The sequence below is a fragment of the Pleurodeles waltl genome, chromosome 5, assembly GCF_031143425.1.
Source record: "Pleurodeles waltl isolate 20211129_DDA chromosome 5, aPleWal1.hap1.20221129, whole genome shotgun sequence".
Classification (NCBI taxonomy): domain Eukaryota; kingdom Metazoa; phylum Chordata; class Amphibia; order Caudata; family Salamandridae; genus Pleurodeles; species Pleurodeles waltl.
In genome coordinates, this window is record NC_090444.1 from 859,728,278 (window position 1) to 859,750,867 (window position 22,590).

The window sequence follows — 22,590 nt, forward strand, 5'->3', positions numbered from 1 at the left end:
CACTCCCAAACCTTCACCCTCTTCCCGCCCCAATGTCACTAAGAAGCTTTTCCTCTCCACCGTTGACCTCTTCCCTACCACTCCCCCTCACCCGTCCTTCACGTCAGGCCAGGGTGGTCAGAACCCAGACAAGCTCCTCAGGCACCCAGTCCACGGCCACAGTAGTGTCAACAGCTACTGCAGGTGGGAGAGGATCCCGGGCACCAGGCAGCAACAAGGAAAGGCAAGGAGGCACCACCAGCTGCGACAGGGAAAGGCAAGAAGGCACCACCAGCTGCGACAGGGAAGGGCAAGGAGGCACCACCAGCTGCAACAGAGAAGGGCAAGGAGGCACCACCAGCTGTAGGAAGGAAGGGCAAGGGGCAATCCCGGCTTCTGACCGGAAGGGCAAGGGGCATGCACCAGCAGGCAGGAAGGACAGGAGGCCTGGTGCTGGGACTCATTCAGAGCCCCCACCACCAACTATGGTGGTTCAGCCGTCCTAGGTTCCAAGGGAATGGCTGAGCCCCCCCCCCACCACTGCCAGCACCGCCAACATCACCGCCGCCAGCACCGCCACCAGCACCACTGCCAGCACAGCCACCAGCACCGTCACCAGCATCACTGCCAGCACCACCACCAGCACCACTGCCAGCAGCAGCAGCCCCAGTGGCACTATCCGAGGCAGCAGGAAATGGGCTGGAGCCTCCCTTCCCCACTGCCAGCCCCGTTACAAGCACCACTGCCAGCAGCAGCCCCAGTGGGCAGCTGTCAGAGGCTGCAGGGGATGGGCTGGAGCCTCCCCCCACCATTGCCAGCACCGCAACCAGCACAACTGCTAGCAGCAGCAGTAGCCCCAGTGGGCAGCCATCTGAGGCTGCAGAGGATGGGCTGGAGCCTCCCCCCACCACTGCCAGCACCAACACCAGCCCCTCCACTGCTACCACTGAGCAGCGTCACTGGCTGAGACACTGCTGATGGTGGAGCTCTCCTCGCTGTCCTGCGGCGTGTCAGCCGCGCCCCTAGCCACCTGCCGTGCCTCCATGATATCTACGGCGTGGCTGAGACATCCCAGTCCACATGCCACATCACTGGCAAAGTGGCCCATGTCTACTTGGAGGCTGACCGTGCGCCTTGGAAGGCCAGTAGTGTTCACTGCCAGCCTCACGATGGAGGCAGACATGCGGTCCAGGACAGTGTGTAATCCTTCCTCCATGGGCTGTTGTGTGTCCTGGCCCCTGCAAATCCTGTGGCTCTGACACCCAGACTGTGACCTTGCACTTCCCAAGAACTGCATCACAGGGCATAATGCCCCCTCTAGAACCAGTCGAAGAAGCCATCCACTCACCCCATCCTTCCCAGAGTGAAGCACACTGGGCACAGTGCCCCCTCCAGAACCAGTGGTAGAAGCCATTCACTCACCCCATCCTTACCAGGATGAAGCACACTGGGCACAATGCCCCTACAGAACCAGTGGAAGAAGCCAGCCACTCACCCCATCCTTCCCAGGATGAAGCACACTGGACACAATGCCCCCTCCAGAACCAGTGGAAGAAGCCATCCACTCGCCCCATCCATCCCAGGATGAAGCAAACTGGGCACAATTCCCCCTCCAGAACCAGTGGAGAAGCCACCCATTAGAGAGACGGTGGCCTTGCGCTCCCCAGGACCAAGCAGTGGGCAAACCACCCACTTGAGAGACTGTGGCCTTGCACTCCCCAGGACAGCGCACAGGGCATGTAGCCCCCTCCAGGACCAGTGGTGTTATACCATCTGCCGGCTGAGGTGCCCCCCCCCATTCCCTGTCCCCCTGAGGTGCCTGTGTATTTTCGACCTGATGCCCCTGCAGTGTTCTCTCCATGTTGTTGTAGGAGTGAGGTGGGGCCTTGGCCTATGTGTTGTGGCCCTGTGGCCCACGGACATTGAGGACTGGGCAGTGTCCCTACATTTGTAAATATGTATATACGTTTGCATTTTGATGCACTTATTCATGTTATTTTATCGTATCACACTCACTTTCTTGAAATCATTTTGTCCGTGCATTATTCCTGAGGGATAGGTGTTGAATATGTAATGTTTGCGCATCTGGTTGTGCGTATGTTGGTGGGGGGGGGTGTTGCATGTGTGTGTCACTTTCTTTTTCCTACCCCTCTCTTGTGTGCTAGGCAGCAGTACTCACCGTGGTCGTCTTCGCCAACATTGATGTTCATAATGCAGCAGAAGGTAGACGAGCATCAGAAATATGTGCAGCTAGGGCTCCATGGCGTCGTGGTTGTTCTCCGAGTCTCCACAGGTGAATCCTTGGACTTCGGTGCAGTGTTTCTGCCATGCTTTTGATGGTGTTGGTACCACCCCGGAAAAGGTGGCAGAAAGGCCGGTCGTAATAGTGTGGGCGGTACATGGTCCTCCACCTGGCAGTTCCCGCAGTGGTGCTTGTCGATTCCGCCGTTGCGGTCGGTGTGTTAAAGTGACTGTCTGTCTGAGCGGTTTCCGCCATGGTCATAATTCCATTTTGGTTACCGCCGGCCTGTTGGCGGTATTACCGCCGCTTTATCACCGACTGCCAGGGTTGTAGTGAGGGCCTATATCTCTTGATATGTTTTTTAGCTATTGTTTTTACAAATTTTTTATCTTTTAGCTTATTTTTATGCGTTTAGCTTTTAGTCCAGAGCATATTAGCGTTGGGATTTATTTACGCTCTTGGTGGTGTCCGGATACAGTGTCATACTTGTTACGGCAATGGGGAGGGTGTGGTGAATCCTAGTTTGTTTTAATAGGGATACAGGAGTTAGCTTAGCCGTTGGCTTGCAGGCTCATGCCCCGTCACCTAGTGAATTTTACCCTACTTAGCCTGCTCTGTGTTAGCGCATTTATTTAATTATTTCTTTCAAAAAGGCTGCCTTGTTTTGACTTAGGCCCATGCATTGATTCTCCTTGTCAGTGCCACCGCGCTAAGGCGTCAAGATCAGGCGACAGATACAAACAAACTGAGGGTGTCTGCGTTAGGTACTTTCCCTCTTCACACTTTTGAGGGAATTGTTTATACTAATTACTGTTCCAAGCATGCCTTGTTATCTATTGTTTGGGAACTAACCCACATCAGCAGTCCAAGAAGAGCCGTATATATACTCCTCACTTTATCAAGATAGGCAGAGGGATTCCGACCAGATGCCATCGCTGCAGCACGTCGCCTTGACACTGAACCAGTCTTCGTGTTCCTGCAGAGTCTGAGTTAGAGACCTTATTCCAAGGTAACAAGGGTTGGGGGGCTCTTCTCGTGGACATGGTTTTGGCAGATTGAGATTTAACATACCTAGCTCTCTTCTGGGTTAGAGGTTAGGCCTACAGACTAGGGTATTAGGACATATCACACACTTTATGCTATTGAGGGATATTGCAAGATGGTGGGGGTCTTTGTGTTAATGACTCTTGTCTTTACATTTCTGTTCCTTGCAGTGTTAATTATCCTAATCATTGCAGGCCATGCAACTTATCGCAGATTGCAGTTTTGATTAAATAAATATTATTGAAACTTTACTGCATCTTCTTCATTTCCTGTGTATGATTGAGACATGTTGGTAATGTGAGAAATGGGTAATCTCCCTTTAACCATGACGCTTCCTGAGATGTCACGCTTTTGAGTCCATGCGTAAAGCTGCCACAAATCACCTTAAACCGCATGAGGTTTAGGTGAGGTGCTGCTTGTAAGCCGGAAGTGTTGGGACGACAGTTGCGTTCTGTTGTAGGATTGGCATAGTCGCCAACAAACATAAGTACTGTCATCCTCAAACCAGCAGTCTTGCCTAGAGCAAGAGTCCAACTACGACAAGCTCTTATGCTAAGGTCTCGTTGCTGTCCTTGTACTGAGAGAATTCTTGATCATAAGCAAAAGAAAAAAGTTGGGAGGGTAGGAAAATTAACATTTTTTAAGATCATTTGACATACACTGTAGGCGCATGCAAAGGCTGACACTGAAACAATGCTCAGTGACATTTTCAAGCATCTCAAGGTTCAGACTGAGGTACAAAGGGAATACTCTCACATTTCAAGAGCAAGTAGATGTAAAGAGATTTCTGTGAAACACCTCAATTCTGAGTCAGCCAAAGAATCCTAGCATCCAAAATGACAACCACTGAGGTATGTTACTAATGAAGTCTGACCCTTTTTTCACTGTTTTCCGTTCTGCATTCTTGAGAGTGCCTACATTTAGGACACCTGCCTTTTCTGTGCGGTCACCCCAAATTTGTAGCTTTTTGCTGAGCCGTATGTTTTTGCTGGCTTTAGAGCTCGGTGCACTTTACCCCTGCTATCCAGTATTAAAGTTTCTCTACTCTCCCTTTTAAACATGGTTGAATTGGCATAACCCCAATTGGCATATATAACTTGCCTATGCGTCCCTAGTATATGGTACAAAATGTACCCAGTGTCTGGAGGTTAGATGTCACTAGTGGACTGCGGCACCTATTGTGCCATTCACTACAGTCACAGTGCAAACATGGCTTCAGGCTTACCACTGTAGTCTGATTGTAGCAGTGTAAAAACTGCAATTCAGCCTATCAAATAATCCAGTGTGACAGGTCAAAACCTTTCTTTCAAATAATAAATAGTGACCCCTAAGTAGATTTCGTAGTCCACAAGCCAGGGGGTATGGTATTTAAAAGCAGGATATGTTGAAATTTAATGTTGACATGTTCTTACAGTGAGTAGCACCCAAAAGCTATTTTCACTGTGGCAGGCCTAACTGTCCTATGTACAAAAGCAGAGTACAGATTAAAATACTAATACTGTATCTCAGGAACGGGACTAGTAGGAAAAACAACTATTTTTAATACTTCAATGGTAAAGTCAGAGTTTTTAATAATTATTAAGAAAAAGTAACTTTTAGAAAGTTATCTTTTTACTGCCTGAAATACCTGGGGGGGTTATTTGCATTGGCTCTCTAGTTTCCCCTAGCCCTACTCAGTTATTACTTAAATAGCTGTGAAATGACTCTCACAAGTAAACAATAAGCTGACCTAAATAGGCAGCGATGACTCCTCTGAAGTCCGCAGAATATGCATTGTGGGACTGTGGGCATTCTTTTTAACACTAGGGTGAAAATCCTGCTGGAGAGATACAGGATGCTAAGACAATTCTTGTGCATTGAGTGTCTGGCTGCGGATGTCTGGTTGCTTGTTGTGGGCACAGTGACTGCCAAAATTGGATTTTAGTGTGAGAAGAGGGAGAACTAGGATTACCACATTACACTCTGCACACACACATACCCAACCCTCACAGCCCACGTTTATTCACCACTTGAAAATGCCCAAAGTGAATATGTTGGCCCAGAGAATTTATAGTCCATTGGTTAGGGCATGCTGAGGCTTCATTTCCACCTGCTAGCTAGTGCCAGACAAATAATTATGCCACCTTCAGGGAACCACTTCAGAATACTTTCTGGACATGCAGAGCATCAGAAGGGGACTGGACCTTTTGTCTGTGACATGAAAGGAGCCCCAAAAGACTGGACCTGCTCCTTCTTGGAAAAAGAAGTGGACTCCAAGGGTCCTAAGGCTGACCTCCTGTTGAAGTTACAAGAGGTCTTTTCCTGGAAGCACCCAGCTGACCAGTGGCAGTGAAATGGACTCTGCTGTCAGCCACTACCTGACACCATGGTAGTGTTTAAGTGACTCCCTTGAGGTCCTCGGGGGCTTTAGAAGTGTACTTGTGCGGGGGATTATGACTTTAAGGACCAAGTCAGAAGGTAAAATCTTTCACCGGAACAAATAATACTATATTTGACCCATGCTGCAATCGTGGTGAGCCTTAAATTGCGGCTAGGTCCAGGTCTATAGTGACCACTGACTGCATCTCAGTGCATAACTTTACAAGAAAGAAAAGAAAGTACTTTAAAGCACACTACTTAACATAAAAACTAGTGTCTCTGAGCACTAATCAGGCAGTGCTACACCTCTTTCCACTTCCTCCCCGATCGATTCCTCCTGGTTCAGGCTCTCTCTTGTTTCTGGGTGGTCTCCCACTCAATATTGTATACAGTAGTAGTGTGAGTTTAGCTCAGCTGCTGTTTTTAAATCCTCCCCAAACAAGCAAACTCCAACTCATTTAAGCAGTTCTTATGTGGCAGTGGAAACCATGCCGGTAGGTCTGCTTATCACCCGGCTGTCAGATGCACCCACATACACTCACCATTAGAGGGTGCACCAGCCGGGATCTCTTCTGTACTCCTATCTTAGAAGCTGTTGATGCAATGGAAGTGCTCCTCCCTGGTTTCTTAGGTGGCAGGAGTGGAAATGGCATTCCTGGCTTGATGCAGTACCACCTGGACCAATGGTGAGTGACTTCAAGGTGATGGCGATGGGCTCATGCCAGCGCCCGCAGGTCCTTGCTGGGGGCTAACTGGACAAGGTGAAAATGTGACTGGTCACATCTTCGATAGCTGCAGCCCTTCACAGGCCTGGTACAGCAGGCAGTTGCAGCCCTCACATAGGCAGATCACACTGAATAGTCACTGATTTCTTCTGGACAATTGTGGCCACATCTGGATTGGTCGCCACACTTGGTAGTTACAATCACACACAGTCCTATTTCATCTGGTCACTTGTGGCCAAGCAGAGCCTGATCACCACACATGGTAGTTGTTGTCACAAACTGGCCAGTCACAGCTTTAGCATGCATGTCACACAGTCTGATCCTTAGCTAGCAGCTATGACTTCACCCAGCCCAATTCAGACACACATAATTACAGCTCTGAATGACCTCAGCAACTGCTTTCATGGAGTCATGGTAACACCAGGAACGGGCATGGAGACAATGCAGACCTGCTGATGTTGCAGTCCAGAAGATCACTTTCCTCTAGCTTCTCTTCTGGGCCACCCCACAGACACTGGGAATGCGCTGCACCTTACTCCTCCTGCTGGTTTGGAAGGATCCTTCCCTCTCTAAACAGGCAGAGTGGCTTCTAGGTGCTTAAGCACAGGTATAAAGCTCTTGCTGCAAGAGATCCAGACTCACCCTGGGTGTACAGTAATTCTTATCACAAGAGGGTATTCTTCAGCCTGCAGGGCCCATAACATAGACATAAGGATGTGTGAGGTTTCTGCAAAAGCTAATGGTCAATCAAATAAAAGGAATAATTATGAGAAGACAAAAAGGGCAGGCCTCATGTAAAGATTTCCTCAACAGAATCTGAAGACCCACCCTTCCCCCTACCATTCATCAAATGGATGCAGGAAGACTAATCAAATGCCCCTTGCTAAGCTTAAGACTCAACTGAATAATTAAAGAAGGCTGTCTCCAGCCCCATCAATACAGGGCCGAGGGTGCCAATATCTTGCTTTAGGAATGTGAGAAATACACTTCCTCACCTCCAACTTGTGCAAAGCCCAGGCTGGGACATTCAAAATGGATCCCAAAAGCCTCTCGAAACATGGTACGCTGCCACCATAACTCTGTGATAAAACCATGGAAAGGACAGCAGTGCACTGGCAGCCAATGAGGGCACATTTTGAGTGTCCATGACATTCTGATGTCAGGGACAGGCATATTTGTCTATGCTGAAGCCAGGTTAGCAGGACACCATTGTCTAAATTCAAAAGTAAGAATAACAGATACACACAACAGGGCACTCAGGGCAGGGGAACACATATGTACATCATGCAGAAGGTATTCCAATTTCAACAATGAGCATATCTGAAATTGCAGTAGCTTGTTTTGACAAAACATATTCAAAGTAAAGATGATCATATTGATATATAACTACACTGCTAATATGTTTAACTGGTATACAGAACTGTACTCCCAGTACCAGCAACTTTATATCTACTCATGGTTCATCAGTGTGTATATAAAGGCTTAGCACAATAAGACTGACTAGAAAGTATTAGTTATATGCGCCATTACCATTTAAAACATTCTATCCAATATTAAGGAGAAAATTTGATGGTATCAGGATCTAAATAGTTCAATCGCTTCCCTGGGAAAAATGTCAGAATGAAAACCAAGCATACGGACATTGGTCAAATCTTTTAAAGATGAAGATTGAAAGTCAGGGTGCTTGGAAGCCTGTGAGTGCCTATAACGGGAGTAGGCTTACTCAGTCATACCTATGAGTATATCAGGGTATAATTATCAACTAAGTAAGTGGAGCTAAGCTGGAGAAATAATACAGTTGTCTTCACCAACTAGTGGTATTGTACAGTACCCTCACACGATAGGGGAGGCTCATTAATTGATTGGCTAGGGCCACTGGAGGGCATACTTAGGTCTTCCTTATCGTATTTGGGACAGATGGGAGGCAGACCTTGGACTAGCCTTAAGAATGGGGTGCAGAATGCTGGCCTACCCAGCCACCATCTCTTGGAATGCAAGGTTTAGGCTCATCTATTTCTGTGTGCAGCACAGGGCGTATTTATCTCCTATCAAGATTAAGGAGTTTTTCCCAGGGGCCAATGCATGCTGCCTTTGTTGATACCTCCCTGATGTTGACCTATGTCACTTGCATTTATACAGCACATGGACACCCATCGGTTTCCTGGAACTTAGGTGACAGAAACATTACATGCTTCTTACAATTTTAGTCATATAATTTTTTTATTAGCCATGTTTTTAAAAGTTTCCTGAATATAATATAACTGGGAGTAGTCCTAATTTCCAGCAAGACTCATCCTGGATCTCCCTCATTGCACCACATCACCCCCCACCTCAAAAAAACTCCACTGGCTCCCGGTTCAGAAGAAATGCCGGTTCAAGCTGCTCATTCAAGTCATTCAAGGCCACGCACAACTCCGGACCAGCCTACATCAACCACCTCCTGAGATTCCACAAACCCTCCAGCCACTTCAGCTCTGCCACAGAGCAGGAGGATGCCACTTGTCCTACCTCGCAGCCCAAGTCTGGAACGGCCTCCCCCTGCACCTCAGGACCTCCACAGCAGTTTGGTAGGATGCTGAAAACCTGACTCTTCACCTGAGACTCTGCCAGCGCCTGGATACCCTCATGGCAGTGGCGTAATGAAACTAGCAGCCCCCCCCGAAAAGAACATGCTCCCCCTACCCTGCCGGACTCACTCAGGCCAGGTGCTGTGCTGAGAGGCCCCCTGGAGCTCAGGAGCTCCCCCACACCACTAGGGCTGCGGATCCCTTTGTTACGCCACTATCTCACGGAGGACAAGTTGCGCTCGACAAGTAGACTGATTGACTTAGATGTTATGTGCGATATAGGTGCGCTTATTATGTAGATTCATTCTCTAACTATAGTCAATGCTATGATTTTGCCCTATTTCTGGTCTACCTTCTTTTGACTGAATTAGTTTTGGACAGCCTGTTTTTATTCTTTTTAATCAAGGTAGTTCACATTTATTTCCTCCTTATCTGTCGCACTTCAGGAATATAAAGGCAACAAACAACCTATGAATGCGCCCGTTATACGCTACAGATGACATTTATTTTTCTGCATTAACATTTGGACAAAAAAAATGTTGGGTGTCGTTGCCAACTGTAGGAATAAAGTAACCCTGCTGTAAACCTTGTGTGTATATTGCAAAAAAAACAAAGAAATCTAAAAACAGTTATACAGTTGTTTTAATAGTCAACACTGCGTTTCCCTACTTATCAAAGTTGACTATTTCCACACCCATGTATTCAGTTGAATTAAGTTGTATTTGTGCTTTCATGCAACTTAAAATATCAACAAACTTATTTTGCAAAATCTTTCAGATCTCAGCATTGAACCTTCGAAGCACCCAGTGATGTATTTCATAACTGAACCACCAACTAAACAATTCTTAATAGCAAACCTAGTTCAGGCGTGCTTATATGAAAAGACATTTTTTCAACAAGTTACAAGAAAAAAGATTTAGAAAATGTCCTAATTAGATTCTCAATCCAAGGAAATAACGTGAAAAAGCAAACATTAGGCATGAACAAGTGTTTTCCCTTATTTCTGCCGCTTCTACTCTTTGCAGTGTTCCACCGCGGTTAGTATTTCGTGCAAAAGGTCGTTCCTGTTTTCTTTCGTAACCTGTAGATAAAGAAACAACAAAGAAAATCTCCCATGAGAACACTGATTTAGTGCTGAGAATTCCATCTGTAACATATTTTGTATAAGCGATCCACTTACATTTTAACAGAGCTTTAGCTGTCTCTTCACACTTGAAGTATTAAAAAATAATACATAACATTACATAAATAGAGTGTTTTTTGTTTAACCTCCTTCAGCCGTTGGCGCCTTGGTTTGCCATACTTATCTTGTATAAACCCACACTACAACATACACAGAGATGGCCATAGCCCAGAGGTCATATGGCAATCCCAGTTGCATTTGGGAATGCCCAGAGAACCTCCCTTAGTGGGCTGCAATGTCAAACTGCATTAGTGACGGCATCTGTCCTGTTACTGTCTACAACTGCACAGAAAGGAAAACGAGTACCTCAACTGTCACCATAATGTGCACTGCACAATAGCCCTCCAGGCAACACTTTCTGTGCAGTGCAAGTAGTGAGACTGGGGACAAAAATGCAGACTCTCTCACGACAAATTATTATGACACCAATGAAAAAATAAACATCGGGACATCAGTTCTCACTGAAGTCAGCTGATCATATATGCCACCATTTTCGAAGAGGAAAGTGGGAGATAAAAAAAAATGATAGGGAAAATGTATTTCTTCCTTTGACTTCTATTGAGCCCTGCATCGGGTCTCTTGGTCTGTATGTGACTTGCAAGTGTGCTGCTGCAGGATCGAATATCAGAAATGAAAATATACTTTTTTTTCTCCTTACCTGTCATGAGCACGGAGAAAACAATATCTCAGAAAGACAGCGTGTGACAAAATCTTGTGCACTGGCCTGCAGGAGCACGTTGCTAGCAGAGCATAGTCAGAGTCCCACAAGACCAGTCCATATCAGTTAAAGCCTGGCAAGGGAATCTGTTTTTTGCATTAACGAATCTGGAGGCTAAAAACTGGCCTTGAAATCAGTAGTGTCCTGCCAGAAGATTCACTGGAGTTAGCAAGATTCTTAATTTAAGACTACTGCAAGGTTCAAATATTACTTCCTCAGAGGGTATTAATTAATAAAAATGATCACTTAAAACAATTACATATTCTTGAAAACAAGATGGAGGAATTTAAAAAGTAGTATCCACTTCAGCTCATCCACCTTAGGGGTGAGACTGGCATGAAGTGGGCACCCCTCCTAATTTAACTAATTTTCCCACCTGTGCTGCTGCCAAAAGTAGGGTCAGGACAGTGGGGCTGGTCATTGCCACCATCTGGAGAGACCTGGGTCATATTACACAGATGGAAAGGCCTTTGAAGCTCCCTGCCCTGGATTGTCCAGCCTGCCTGGGAGAGAAGGTCACACCTCTGTCCAGCACAGGCCTTTGTCTCAGGCCTTCAAGAGCGTTTGCTCTCACCTTTGAGGCCCAGAAATGCGTCTGTGGTGGCTGAACTGGTCAAGACCAGTCAACACACTAGTAGTTGGGATGTTTTTAGGGGGGCACCTCTAAGGTGCCCTCTGTGTGCATTGTTTAATAGATCAATCACTGGGTCAGTGAGGGTTTGTTATTCTGAGATGTTTGATACCAAACATCCCAGGATTCGTAGATGGGGAATTCGTAGTAACCAGTGTCCAGCACATGCATGGCTTCCCTGTCCACTCACTAAGTCTCAGAATCAACAGAGAAAAATTAGGGGTATATCTGCTCATGCATATATACCCCCACATGTGCCTTGATGCACCCCGCCTTAGGGGTAACTTACACCCGTCACTTGCAATAATAGGGGACCTGGCACACAGGGGTGTGTGACAAGTCATGTTTTCAATTTAGCCTGCACCAACACACAGTCTGCAATGGCAGTACTGTGGGGGTTAGGTGGGGGTTTCCTGAAGGTGGCACAATTTGTGCTGCAGCTCTCAGAGACCTTCCTTAGTACCCCAGGCCCTAGGTACCAGGGGTACCATTTACTAGTGACTTACAGTGGTAGCTAAAGAGTTTGCCAACTGTGCAAAACAACTGTGCAGTTCTGTGGAAAGAGATCTGGCATTGGGGACCTGGTTAGCAGTCAAAGCCACATCAGAAACCAGGCAAATATTGGGGGCTACCCTTGTCAAAAAGGGTGCTTTCCTACATGATCCCCTCCCAAATGAAAAGGGATGAAACTGACCCTCCCCCCACAGAGTCTTCATCTTCTCTGTGTAAGAACCTGGAAAGGCCATGTGCATTGGCATGGTCTGTCCCAGGTCTAAGTCCTTACCCGGTAGAGATATGGATCACTTTAACAGTTAGGAATTTTCACCTTCCATCTGCAAAAGCCATCTGAGAGGTCTGTGGTCAGTTTGAACAAGGAAGTGAGAGCCACACGAATATTGCCTCAACTTCTTTAAAGACCAAACCACAGTGAAGGGTTCTCAATGGCACTCCAACACTGCTCTTTGGAGAGTAATCTCTTGCTAATGAAAGTAACATGTTTATCATGGCCATCATCAATGATCTGGGACAGGCCTGCTCCCATCCCATGTTCAGAGGCATCGGTCTGCACTATGAACTGTTTGGTATAATCTGGAGCTTTGAGAACAGGTGCTGAGCACACTGCTTCTTTCCGGGTGTCAAAGGCCTTTTGACAGCTCACTGTCTAGTTTACCTTCTTTGGCATTTTCATGGAGGTCAGTCCTGTGAGAGGGGCCTCAATGGAGCCATACCCCTTCACAAATCTCCTGTAATATCTAGTCAAGCAAAGGAATTCCCTGAATTGAGTCTGGGTTGTTGGAGCTACCCAATCCAGAATTGTCCGTATCTTGGCTTACAGTGGTTGAACCTGGCCTCCACCTACAAGGTGGCTCAAGTTTACAACTTGGCCCTGCCCTATCGGGCATTTTCCTTCCTTAATAGTGAGGCCTGCCTTTTTCAGAGCCTCAAGGACCTTCCCCAGCTGGATTAGGTGATCAATCAATCAATCAAATACATTTCTTAAGTGCACTACTTACCCGGTAGGGTCTCAAGGCGCTGGGGGTGGGAGGTTACTGCTCGAAAAGCCATGTTTTGAGGTGTTTTCTGAAGGTTAGGAGGTCCTGGGTCTTGCATAGGTTGGTGGGGAGGGAGTTCCAGGTTTTGTCGGCGAGGTGGGAGAAGGATCTGCCGCTGGAGGTGGTGTGTTGGATGCGGGGGACTGTAGCGAGGTCGGCGGAGCGGAGCTGCTGAGTTGGTTTGTGGAAGTTGATTCGTTCGTTGAGGTAGGCAGGTCCAGTGTCGTGAAGGGCTTTGTGAGCATGGACAAGGATTTTGAAAATGATCCTTTTGTTGATGGGCAGCCAGTGTAGGGATCTGATGTGGGAGGAGATGTGTTTGTGGCGAGGGAGGTTGAGGATGAGACGTGCAGCTGCGTTCTGGATTAGCTGGAGTTTTCTCTGAAGCTTGGCTGTGGTCCCTGCATAGAGGGCATTGCCGTAGTCCAGTCCGCTGCTTATGAAGACGTGGGTGAAAGTTCTTGTTTCTAGAGGAATCCATTTGAAAGTTTTGCTTAGCATGCAAAGGGTGTTGAAGCAGGAGGATGATATGGTGTTGATTTGTGGAGTCATGGAGAGAGATGAGTCCAGTATGATGCCAAGATTGCGTGCGTGGGTGGTGGGTGTTGGGAGTGGTCCAAGGGTGGTGGGCCACCAAGAGTCGTTCCATGCTGTCTTGTTGGGACTGAAGATGATTATCTCTGTTTTTTCTGAGTTCAATTTGAGGTGGCTTGCTCTCATCCAGTTGGTGATGTTGAGGAGTCCGGTGTGTAGGTTATTCTTGGCGGTAGCTGGGTTCCTAGTGAAGAAGATGATGTGCTGGTTGTCGTCAGCATATGAAATGATGGTGAGGCCGTGGGGATGGAGGATGTTGGTGAGAGAAGCCATGTAGATGTTGAAAAGGGTGGGGCTGAGGGAGGATCCTTGGGGGACCCCACAGATGGTCTTGGTGGCTGTAGACCAGAAAGGAGGGAGGCGAACTCTTTGGGTTCTTTCGGAGAGGAAGGAGGTGAGCCAGTCCAGGGCTTTGTGGCGAATTCCGGCATCGAAAAGGCATTTGCGGAGGGTTTGGTGGCATACAGTGTCAAAAGCTGTGGAGAGGTCTAGGAGGATGAGGGCGACGGTTTTGCTCTTGTCCAATCTGGTCCTTGTGTCGTCTGTGCAGGTGATGAGGGTGGTCTCGGTGCTGTGTTTTTTGCGGAATCCAGACTGGGAGACGCTGAGTATGTTGTTGTCTTCTAGGAAGCGAGACAGTTGTACGTTTACTATCTTTTCCATGACCTTTGCGGGGAAGGGGAGAAGAGAAATGGGTCAGTAGTTTGGGAGGTCTTCAGGGTCTGATTTGGGTTTTTTGAGAAGAGCGTTGACCTCAGAGTGTTTCCAAATATCTGGGAAGGTTGCTGTGTCAAAGTAACTGTTGATGACAGCCCGGAGCTGGGGAGCGATGATTTGGCTGGCCTTGTTGAAGATGTGGTGGGGGCAAGGGTCTGTTGGGGAGCCTGAGTGGATGGAGCTCATGGTTTCGCAGATTTCTTCATCGGCGGGGGTCCAGGTGTTCAGTAGGTTGGTGCAGCAGGGTGTTGTGGTGTTGGTTGTATTGGTGGTGGTGATGGTGGGTGCTGACGATGTGAAGCTGTTGTGTATGTCTGCGATTCTGCGGTGGAAGTAGTTGGAGAGGGAGTTGTAAAGGTGTTGAGAGTGTGGAGGGTCGATGGTGCAGGATTTGGGTTTGGTGAGTTCTTTGATGATGGCAAAGAGTTCCTTGCTGTTGTGTGTGTTGTTGTCAACGCGTTCTTTGTAGAAGGACCGTTTGGTGGTCCGGATGAGTTGGTGGTGTTTGCGCATGCCTGTTTAGAGGGCGGAGAAGTTGCTCATTGAGGGTTCTTGGCACCAGGCTTTCTCAATTTTTCAGCATTCTCGTTTGGAAGACTGACGTTCTGTGGTGAACCGGGGGCGGTCTTGATGGTGCGGGTGTTGTTGTTTGTTTTCAAAGGGGCGAGGGAGTCTGCGCAAGTTTCTAGCCATCGTGTGAGGTTGAGGGCGGTGGTGTTCGGGTCGTTAGTGCTGGGAGGTGGAGCTTGTGCGAGGTTGGAGATCAGGTGTTCTTTTGAGATCTTGTTCCACTTGCGGTGGGGGTAGGGTGTTGTTGGCGGTGGGTTTCAGGAAGAAGTGGATGCAGTGGTGGTCAGTCCAGTGGAGTTCGGTGGTGTGAGTGAAGGTGATGTGGCTGCTGGAGGTGAAGATGGCGTCTAGAGTGTGTCAGGCTGAGTGGGTGGGTGAAGTGACCAGTTGCTTGAGGCAGAGGTTTGCGAGGTTGTCCAGAAGGGCTGTGCAGTTGCAGTCATGGGTGCTTTCCAGGTACAAGTTAAGGTCACCAAGGAGTCTGTAGTCTGTGGAGGTGAGGGCGTGGGAGCTGATAGTGTCGGCGATGGGGTCACAGAATTGGGGGCGGGGTCCTGGTGGTCTGTAGATGAGGGTTGCTCTTAGGGTGGTGTTGGCGTTGATGTGTGCCTGAAAGTGTAGGTGTTCTGCGTTGTCTAGGGTGTCGGTGTTGGTGGAAATCCTGATGGAGTTTCTGTGTATTATGGCGATACCTCCTCCTGGTTTGTTGGTGCAGTCTCTACGGGTGGTTTTGTAACCTTCTGGGATGGCTATGGCGATGTCAGGTTCTGATGAGGAGTTCATCCATGTTTCAGTGAGGAAGGCGATGTCGGGAGAGTTTGTGGTGAGCAGGTCCCAAAGCTCAATGGCGTGCTTGTGGACGGAAAGGGTGTTAAGGGGGATGCAGATGAGGTGATTGGGGGGTTTGGTGTTGTGGTACTTGTCGGTGTTGGTGTGAGTGCAGGAGAAATGGCATGAGTGGCATGTGAAAAGTCTGTGTGAGTGTTTGGGGTTGGCCTGGGCGCAGGCAGGGTGCTGGCCGGGGTTGAGAGCAAGGAGCTCTGTGGAGGAGTAGTAGCGCTTGGGGGGGCCGGAGGAGTGTGGACCAGGGAGACGGGCGCTGGGCGCGGTCCAGGCACGGACGGGCGCAGACGGGCTTGCCTCTGGTACGCCTCTGGTGCGCCAGCGGTGTGGCCGCACAGCGGCCATCATTAAGAAGGGGAGGTGGGAGGGAGGAGCAGCTGGGAGGCCGGAGGGAGTGTCCAGTGGGGACGGGCCGCAGGGGACGCAGCGGCTGGGTCTGAGTAACCGGCGAGAGCCGGAAAAGAAAACGAGTGCAAAATACAAAGCGGAGCAGAAAATGGGCAAAGTTTAAGAGAAAAACAGTGTGTAAAACGAAAAAACAATGACAAGAAACGAAGTACAAAATATAAAAACTAAATACACAGTATACTAGACACGCCTACCACTAGGCACCAGGGATGAGGCGCAGGCGGGTGCCTGCGGGTGGTGGAGGGCCTCAGAAGTATTTTGCAGCAATGGCGGGGTCAGGGGCACGGAGGCAGACTGGTGTACTCCTGACCCAAAGCAGGTCAGGGGGTCACACTAGTTTCCAGATCCTGCCAGGTAGAGTTAAAGACAGCAATATCATCTATGTATGCTGCACTAAAGTGAACTGATGATGCCCGTGATTTTTCTTTTACTCCAGGGTTCAACCCTATCTGCCATTACTCTGATGTAAGATCAAAAGTACTGAGATATTTGGCTGCCGCTAACCTGTCAATTAGCTCATCAGCCCTAGGGATGGGGTGAGCATTGGTTTTTTTCACAGCATTGAGACCTCTATAGTCCACACAAAACCTAATGTATTTCTTTCTGCCCTGGAAATGAGGCTTGGGGACTAAAACCACTGGGCTGGCCCAGGGACTTTCAGAGTGCTCAATGATTCCCAATTCCAGCATTTTGCTGGCCTCAGCTTTGAGTCTCTCTTTGACATGGTCAGACTGTCTGTAAAATTTGTTTTTGAGAGATAAGCTGTCCCCAGTGTCCACATCAGGTGTGCACCAGGTAGTCTGACCAGGGGTCAAGCAGAAGAGCTCAGCTTACTGCTGTAAGACTTGCTTACAGTCAGCCTGGCTGCTGGCCAGTGAGGGCATCTGAAAAGACTACTCCCTCAACTGAGCCGTTCTTGGAGTTGCTGGGGAGGTGATCAGGGAGAGATTCACTATCTGCTGCCTGTCCCTCATCAGTGACCATAAGCATGGTCATCTCAGTTGTGTTATGATAGGGTTTCAGGCAGTTTACATGGATAACCCTTCTGGGGCTCCTGCAAGAGTCAAATCCACAAGATCGGTGACTTTCCCTTTTCTTTATAGTATGTCGTAAGGTCCACTCTATTTGTCCTGGAGGGCCCTGGGGCCACAGGCTCCAACAACTATACCTTCTGCCCCGGTTGGAACTCCACCTGTGCAGCTTTTAGGTCATACCAGAGCTTCTGGAGCTGGCGTCAAGATTTTTGGAAGCTTTTTCCATGTACTCAACCATCCTAGAACAAAGGCCAAGCACATAATCCACAATGTCTTGCTTAGGCTCTCTGAAAGGTCTCTCCTATCCCTCCTTCACAAAACGAAGGGGTTCTCTGACAGGATGCCCAAAGAGAACATCCAAGCAGGAAAAACCTACTCCTTTCTGTGGCACTTCCCCATAAGTAAAAAGTAAGCATGAACCTAAGACATACCATCTTCTTCTGGGTTTTTCAGGGAGCCCACTAACCATACCTTGCAATGTCTTGTTGAATCTCTCAACAAGACCATTGGTACAGGGATGATATGGGGTGGTCAATCAATCAATCAATTATTTGTATAGCGCAACTTCTCACCCATGGGGCCTCAAGGCACTGATGAGGGGGAGCTGATCAGTTGAAGAGCCAGGTCTTGAAGGTCCTTTTTGAACTGAATCAGCAAGGGGGGCTTCCTGAGGTGGAGTGGCAGCATGTTACAGGTCTGCACGGCAAGGTAGGAAAAGGATCTACCTCCTGCTGTGTCTTCCTGATATTAGGGATGGCGGTGAGGGCCAGGAGTTGTCAGGAGGGGACAAAGAAGGATAGGTGGTGGTTGAGGTAGGCTGGTCCAATGTTGTACAGGGCCTTGTGAGCGTGTGTTAGGAGTTTGAAGGTGATGCGTTTGTTGATCAGGAGCCAGTGAAGGTTTCTCAGGTGAGCATAGATGGGGCTGTGGCGGGAGATGTCCAGGATGAGTCTGGCCGCTGCGTTCTCTATTCCCTGGATTCTTGTTTGAAGTTTCTTCATGATGGTGGCATCGAGTGCGTTGAGTAGTAGAGATGCTGACAAGTGCGTGGGTGACAGTCCTTGTTTCAATGGGGATCCACTTGAAGATCTTCCAAAGAAGGTGGAGCGTATGGAAGCACGACAATGAGACTGCGCTGACTTGTCGAGCCATGGACGGCGAGGAGTCAAGAATGATGCCAAGGTTGTGTGCAAGGCTGGTGAAGGCAGGGGCGATTCCAAGGGCAGGTGGCCAACAGGCGTCATCCCAGGTGGTGGGTGTGGGGCGCCCGGATGAGGATCTGTCTTGTACGAGTTGAGCTTGAGAATGCTGTCTTTCATCCAGTCGGCGACTACTCTCATTCCATTGTGGAAGTTGCTCTTGGTTGTCAATGGTTTGTCGGTAAGGGATAGAATTAGCTGTGTGTCGTCGGCGTAGGAGACAATGTGGAGTCCGTGGTGTCTGACGATCTTGGCGAGCGAGGCCATGTAGACAATAAAGAGGGTGGGGCTCAGGGATGAGCCCCGGGGGACTCAACAGCTGGTTTCTCTTGGTTCTCAGATAAATGGTGGGAGTCTGACTTTGTGGGTTGTTCCGGTGAGGAAGTAGTGGATCCACCACGAGGCCTTGCCGCGGATGCCTGCATCAAGTACTCTGATGCATAAGGTGGTGTGGGAGACAGTGTCAAAGGAGGCCGAGTGGTTGAGGAGGATGAGGACAGCTGTTTCTCCATAGTCCAGTAGGGTGCGGATGTCATCCGAAGCTGCAAAGAGAGCGGTTTTGATGCTATGGTTGCTCCTGACTCTGGACTGGGAGAGTTCTAGGATGTGGTTTGTCTCAAGGAGCTCTGTGAGCTGTGTGTTAATAGCTTTTTTGATTACCTTGGCCAGGAAGGAAAGCAATGAGATTGGTCTGTAGTTTTCCATATCCATTGGGTCAGCAGAGGGTTTCTTCAGTAGAGGGTTGATCTCTGCGAGTTTCCAGTCATCCGGGAAGGTGACAGTCTCAATGGAGCAGGTGATTCTCAGGCACAGTTTTGGGGCGATGGTGGCATTGGCTCGGTTAAAAATCTGGTGCGTACATGGGTCTGGGGGTGCCCCTGAATGAATAGAGTTCATGAGTTTTCTGGTGTCTTCCATTGTGATGAGGGTCCAGTGTCTCAGGGTCGCTGAGGGTTGGGGTTCATGGAGGTGCTAATAGGTTGGGGAGGGGGGGCTTTAGCTCTCAAATCCGTCTTAGATGTTCTGGATTTTTTGGTTAAAAAAGATGGAGAGATTGTCGCAGACGTCCTCAGAGGGGGTGATGTCTGTGTTGTCCGAGCCAGGATTTGTGAATTCCTTAACTATGGTGAAGAGCTCCTTGATGTTGTGTGCATTGGTGTTGATGTGCTCCTGAATGGCTGACTTTCTGGAGGATCTAATGCGCTAGTCGTGTGAGGTGACTGTGCCTTTGTAGGCTTTGCGATCTGTCATGCTCTTGCTGTTTCTCCACTTTCGTTCTAGTCATCTTCAGGTGTGCTTTGATTCCTAGAGGTCAGACAAGAACCAACTGGGTTTCTGTGGTGCTGATTGCCACTAGGTTTCCTTAGGGGGGCTTGGGTGTTGGCGCAGTCAGATCCAGTGGTGGAGGTTGTGGGCAGAGGCGTTAGCATCTGTGGTGTCCGGTGGTGGGGAATGACTGAGTGCTTTGGTGAACTGGGCTTCGGTAACCTTGCTCCGGTAACCTTGCTCCAGTTTCTGTTGGGGGCAGAGGGTGTGATGGTGTACGGTGATCTTGGTGAATGAGAAGTGGACGCAGTGGTGGTCAGTTCAGTGGTGCTCAGAGGTGTGTGAGAGGGAGATGTTGTTTCCTGCTGAGAAGACGGGGTCCAGGGTGTGTCCTGCTGAGTGTGGGGGAAGGTTGACCAGTTGTTTGAGTCCGAGGGTGACTAGGTTCTCGAAGAGGGATAAGGTGTTTGGGTTGTTGCGGTTGTCGAGGTGAAAGTTAAGGCTGCTGGGGGGGATGTAATTTGTTGAGGTGAGGGCAGGGCATGGGGAGCGATGAGGTCGGCAACGGCTTGGCTGAACAGGGGGTGAGGTCCAGGTGGTCTGTAGATGAGGGTGCTGCAGAGAGTGGTATTCGGGTCAGTCTTGATTTAGAAGTGCAGGTGTTTACAGCAGAGGCCTGGGCATCGACACTGGTCGGATGACGCTGTCTTTATGGATAATTTTGCAGCCATTGGGAATGGCGGTGGCAATGTCCGGGGTTGAGGTGGAGATTATTCAGGTCTCCATGAGAAAGGCAACGCCAGGGGCGATGGAGTTGAGTAGATTACATACTTCTACCACATGTTTTACGAGGGAGCAGGTATTGATTAGTATGCACCTGAGGTGTCTGGGTGGGCTTGAGGTAGGGTGGTTTGGTGTGCGGAGGCAGGTAAAGGTTAAGTTGAGGCACAAGAACGTGCCTTGGGAGTCCTTTAGTGAAGCATGGTGGCATGTGGCAGAGTCTTCGGTGTTGAAGGTATGCAGGCTTCAAATTGATGGATGGGGCAGGAACCAGGGCCCATGGCGATGGGCGCGGTCTTGGCATGGACGGGCACAGGCATGCTTGCCTTTGGTCTGCCTTCAGCGTGCCCGCTGCGTGCAGACACACAGTGGCTGCCACTAAGAAGGGCAGGAGGAGTCAGTAAGTTGGGAGGTGGGAGGGCAGGAAACGTGGCGCTACGAGAGGGCGGGGCCACAGTAGTAGCAGGGGAAAGCAGGAATCTGTGAGCTGGGTGTTAATAGCTTTTTTGATTACCTTGGCCAGGAAGGAAAGCAATGAGATTGGTCTGTAGTTTTCCATATCCATTGGGTCAGCAGAGGGTTTCTTCAGTAGAGGGTTGATCTCTGCGAGTTTCCAGTCATCCGGGAAGGTGACAGTCTCAATGGAGCAGGTGATTCTCAGGCACAGTTTTGGGGCGATGGTGGCATTGGCTCGGTTAAAAATCTGGTGCGTACATGGGTCTGGGGGTGCACCTGAATGAATAGAGTTCATGAGTTTTCTGGTGTCTTCCATTGTGATGAGGGTCCAGTGTCTCAGGGTCGCTGAGGGTTGGGGTTCATGGAGGTGCTAATAGGTTGGGGAGGGGGGGCTTTAGCTCTCAAATCCATCTTAGATGTTCTGGATTTTTTGGTTAAAAAAGATGGAGAGATTGTCGCAGACGTCCTCAGAGGGGGTGATGTCTGTGTTGTCCGAGCCAGGATTTGTGAATTCCTTAACTATGGTGAAGAGCTCCTTGATGTTGTGTGCATTGGTGTTGATGTGCTCCTGAATGGCTGACTTTCTGGAGGATCTAATGCGCTAGTCGTGTGAGGTGACTGTGCCTTTGTAGGCTTTGCGATCTGTCATGCTCTTGCTGTTTCTCCACTTTCGTTCTAGTCATCTTCAGGTGTGCTTCGATTCCTAGAGGTCAGACAATAACCAACTGGGTTTCTGTGGTGCTGATTGCCACTAGGTTTCCTTAGGGGGACTTGGGTGTTGGCGCAGTCAGATCCAGTGGTGGAGGTTGTGGGCCGAGGCGTTAGCATCTGTGGTGTCCGGTGGTGGGGAATGACTGAGTGCTTTGGTGAGCTGGGCTTCGGTAACCTTGCTCTGGTAACCTTGCTCCGGTTTCTGTTGGGGGGCAGAGGGTGTGATGGTGTACGGTGATCTTGGTGAATGAGAAGTGGACGCAGTGGTGGTCAGTTCAGTGGTGCTCAGAGGTGTGTGAGAGGGAGATGTTGTTTCCTGCTGAGAAGACGGGGTCCAGGGTGTGTCCTGCTGAGTGTGGGGGAAGGTTGACCAGTTGTTTGAGTCCGAGGGTGACTAGGTTCTCGAAGAGGGATAAGGTGTTTGGGTTGTTGCGGTTGTCGAGGTGAAAGTTAAGGTCGCTGGGGGGGATGTAATTTGTTGAGGTGAGGGCAGGGCATGGGGAGCGATGAGGTCGGCAACGGCTTGGCTGAACAGGGGGCGAGGTCCAAGTGGTCTGTAGATGAGGGTGCTGCAGAGAGTGGTATTCGGGTCAGTCTTGATTTAGAAGTGCAGGTGTTTACAGCAGAGGCCTGGGCATCGAGACTGGTCGGATGACGCTGTCTTTATGGATAATTTTGCAGCCATCGGGAATGGCGGTGGCAATGTCCGGGGTTGAGGTGGAGATTATTCAGGTCTCCATGAGGAAGGCAACGCCAGGGGCGATGGAGTCGAGTAGATTACATACTTCTACCACATGTTTTACGAGGGAGCAGGTATTGATTAGTATGCACCTGAGGTGTCTGGGTGGGATTGAGGTAGGGTGGTTTGGTGTGCGAAGGCAGGTAAAGGTTAAGTTGAGGCACAAGAACGTGCCTTGGGAGTCCTTTAGTGAAGCATGGTGGCATGTGGCAGAGTCTTCGGTGTTGAAGGTATGCAGGCTTCAAATTGATGGATGGGGCAGGAACCAGGGCC

At 49.1% G+C, this 22,590-nt stretch overlaps 1 protein-coding gene across 2 annotated transcripts in view; it reads right to left on the reverse strand.

Moving 5' to 3' along the window:
• Positions 1-9,539: 9,539 nt before the first annotated feature.
• Positions 9,540-22,590, reverse strand: part of NTPCR (nucleoside-triphosphatase, cancer-related) — a 704,976-nt gene continuing 691,925 nt past the window's right edge. For both annotated transcript variants that reach the window (XR_011203753.1, XM_069234947.1), the window contains one exon: positions 9,540-9,996. Coding sequence is in view for 1 of the 2 variants with exons in the window: in XM_069234947.1 (XP_069091048.1) it covers positions 9,928-9,996 (69 nt within the window). In the remaining variant the exon portion in view is untranslated. The remainder of the gene's footprint in view (positions 9,997-22,590) is intronic.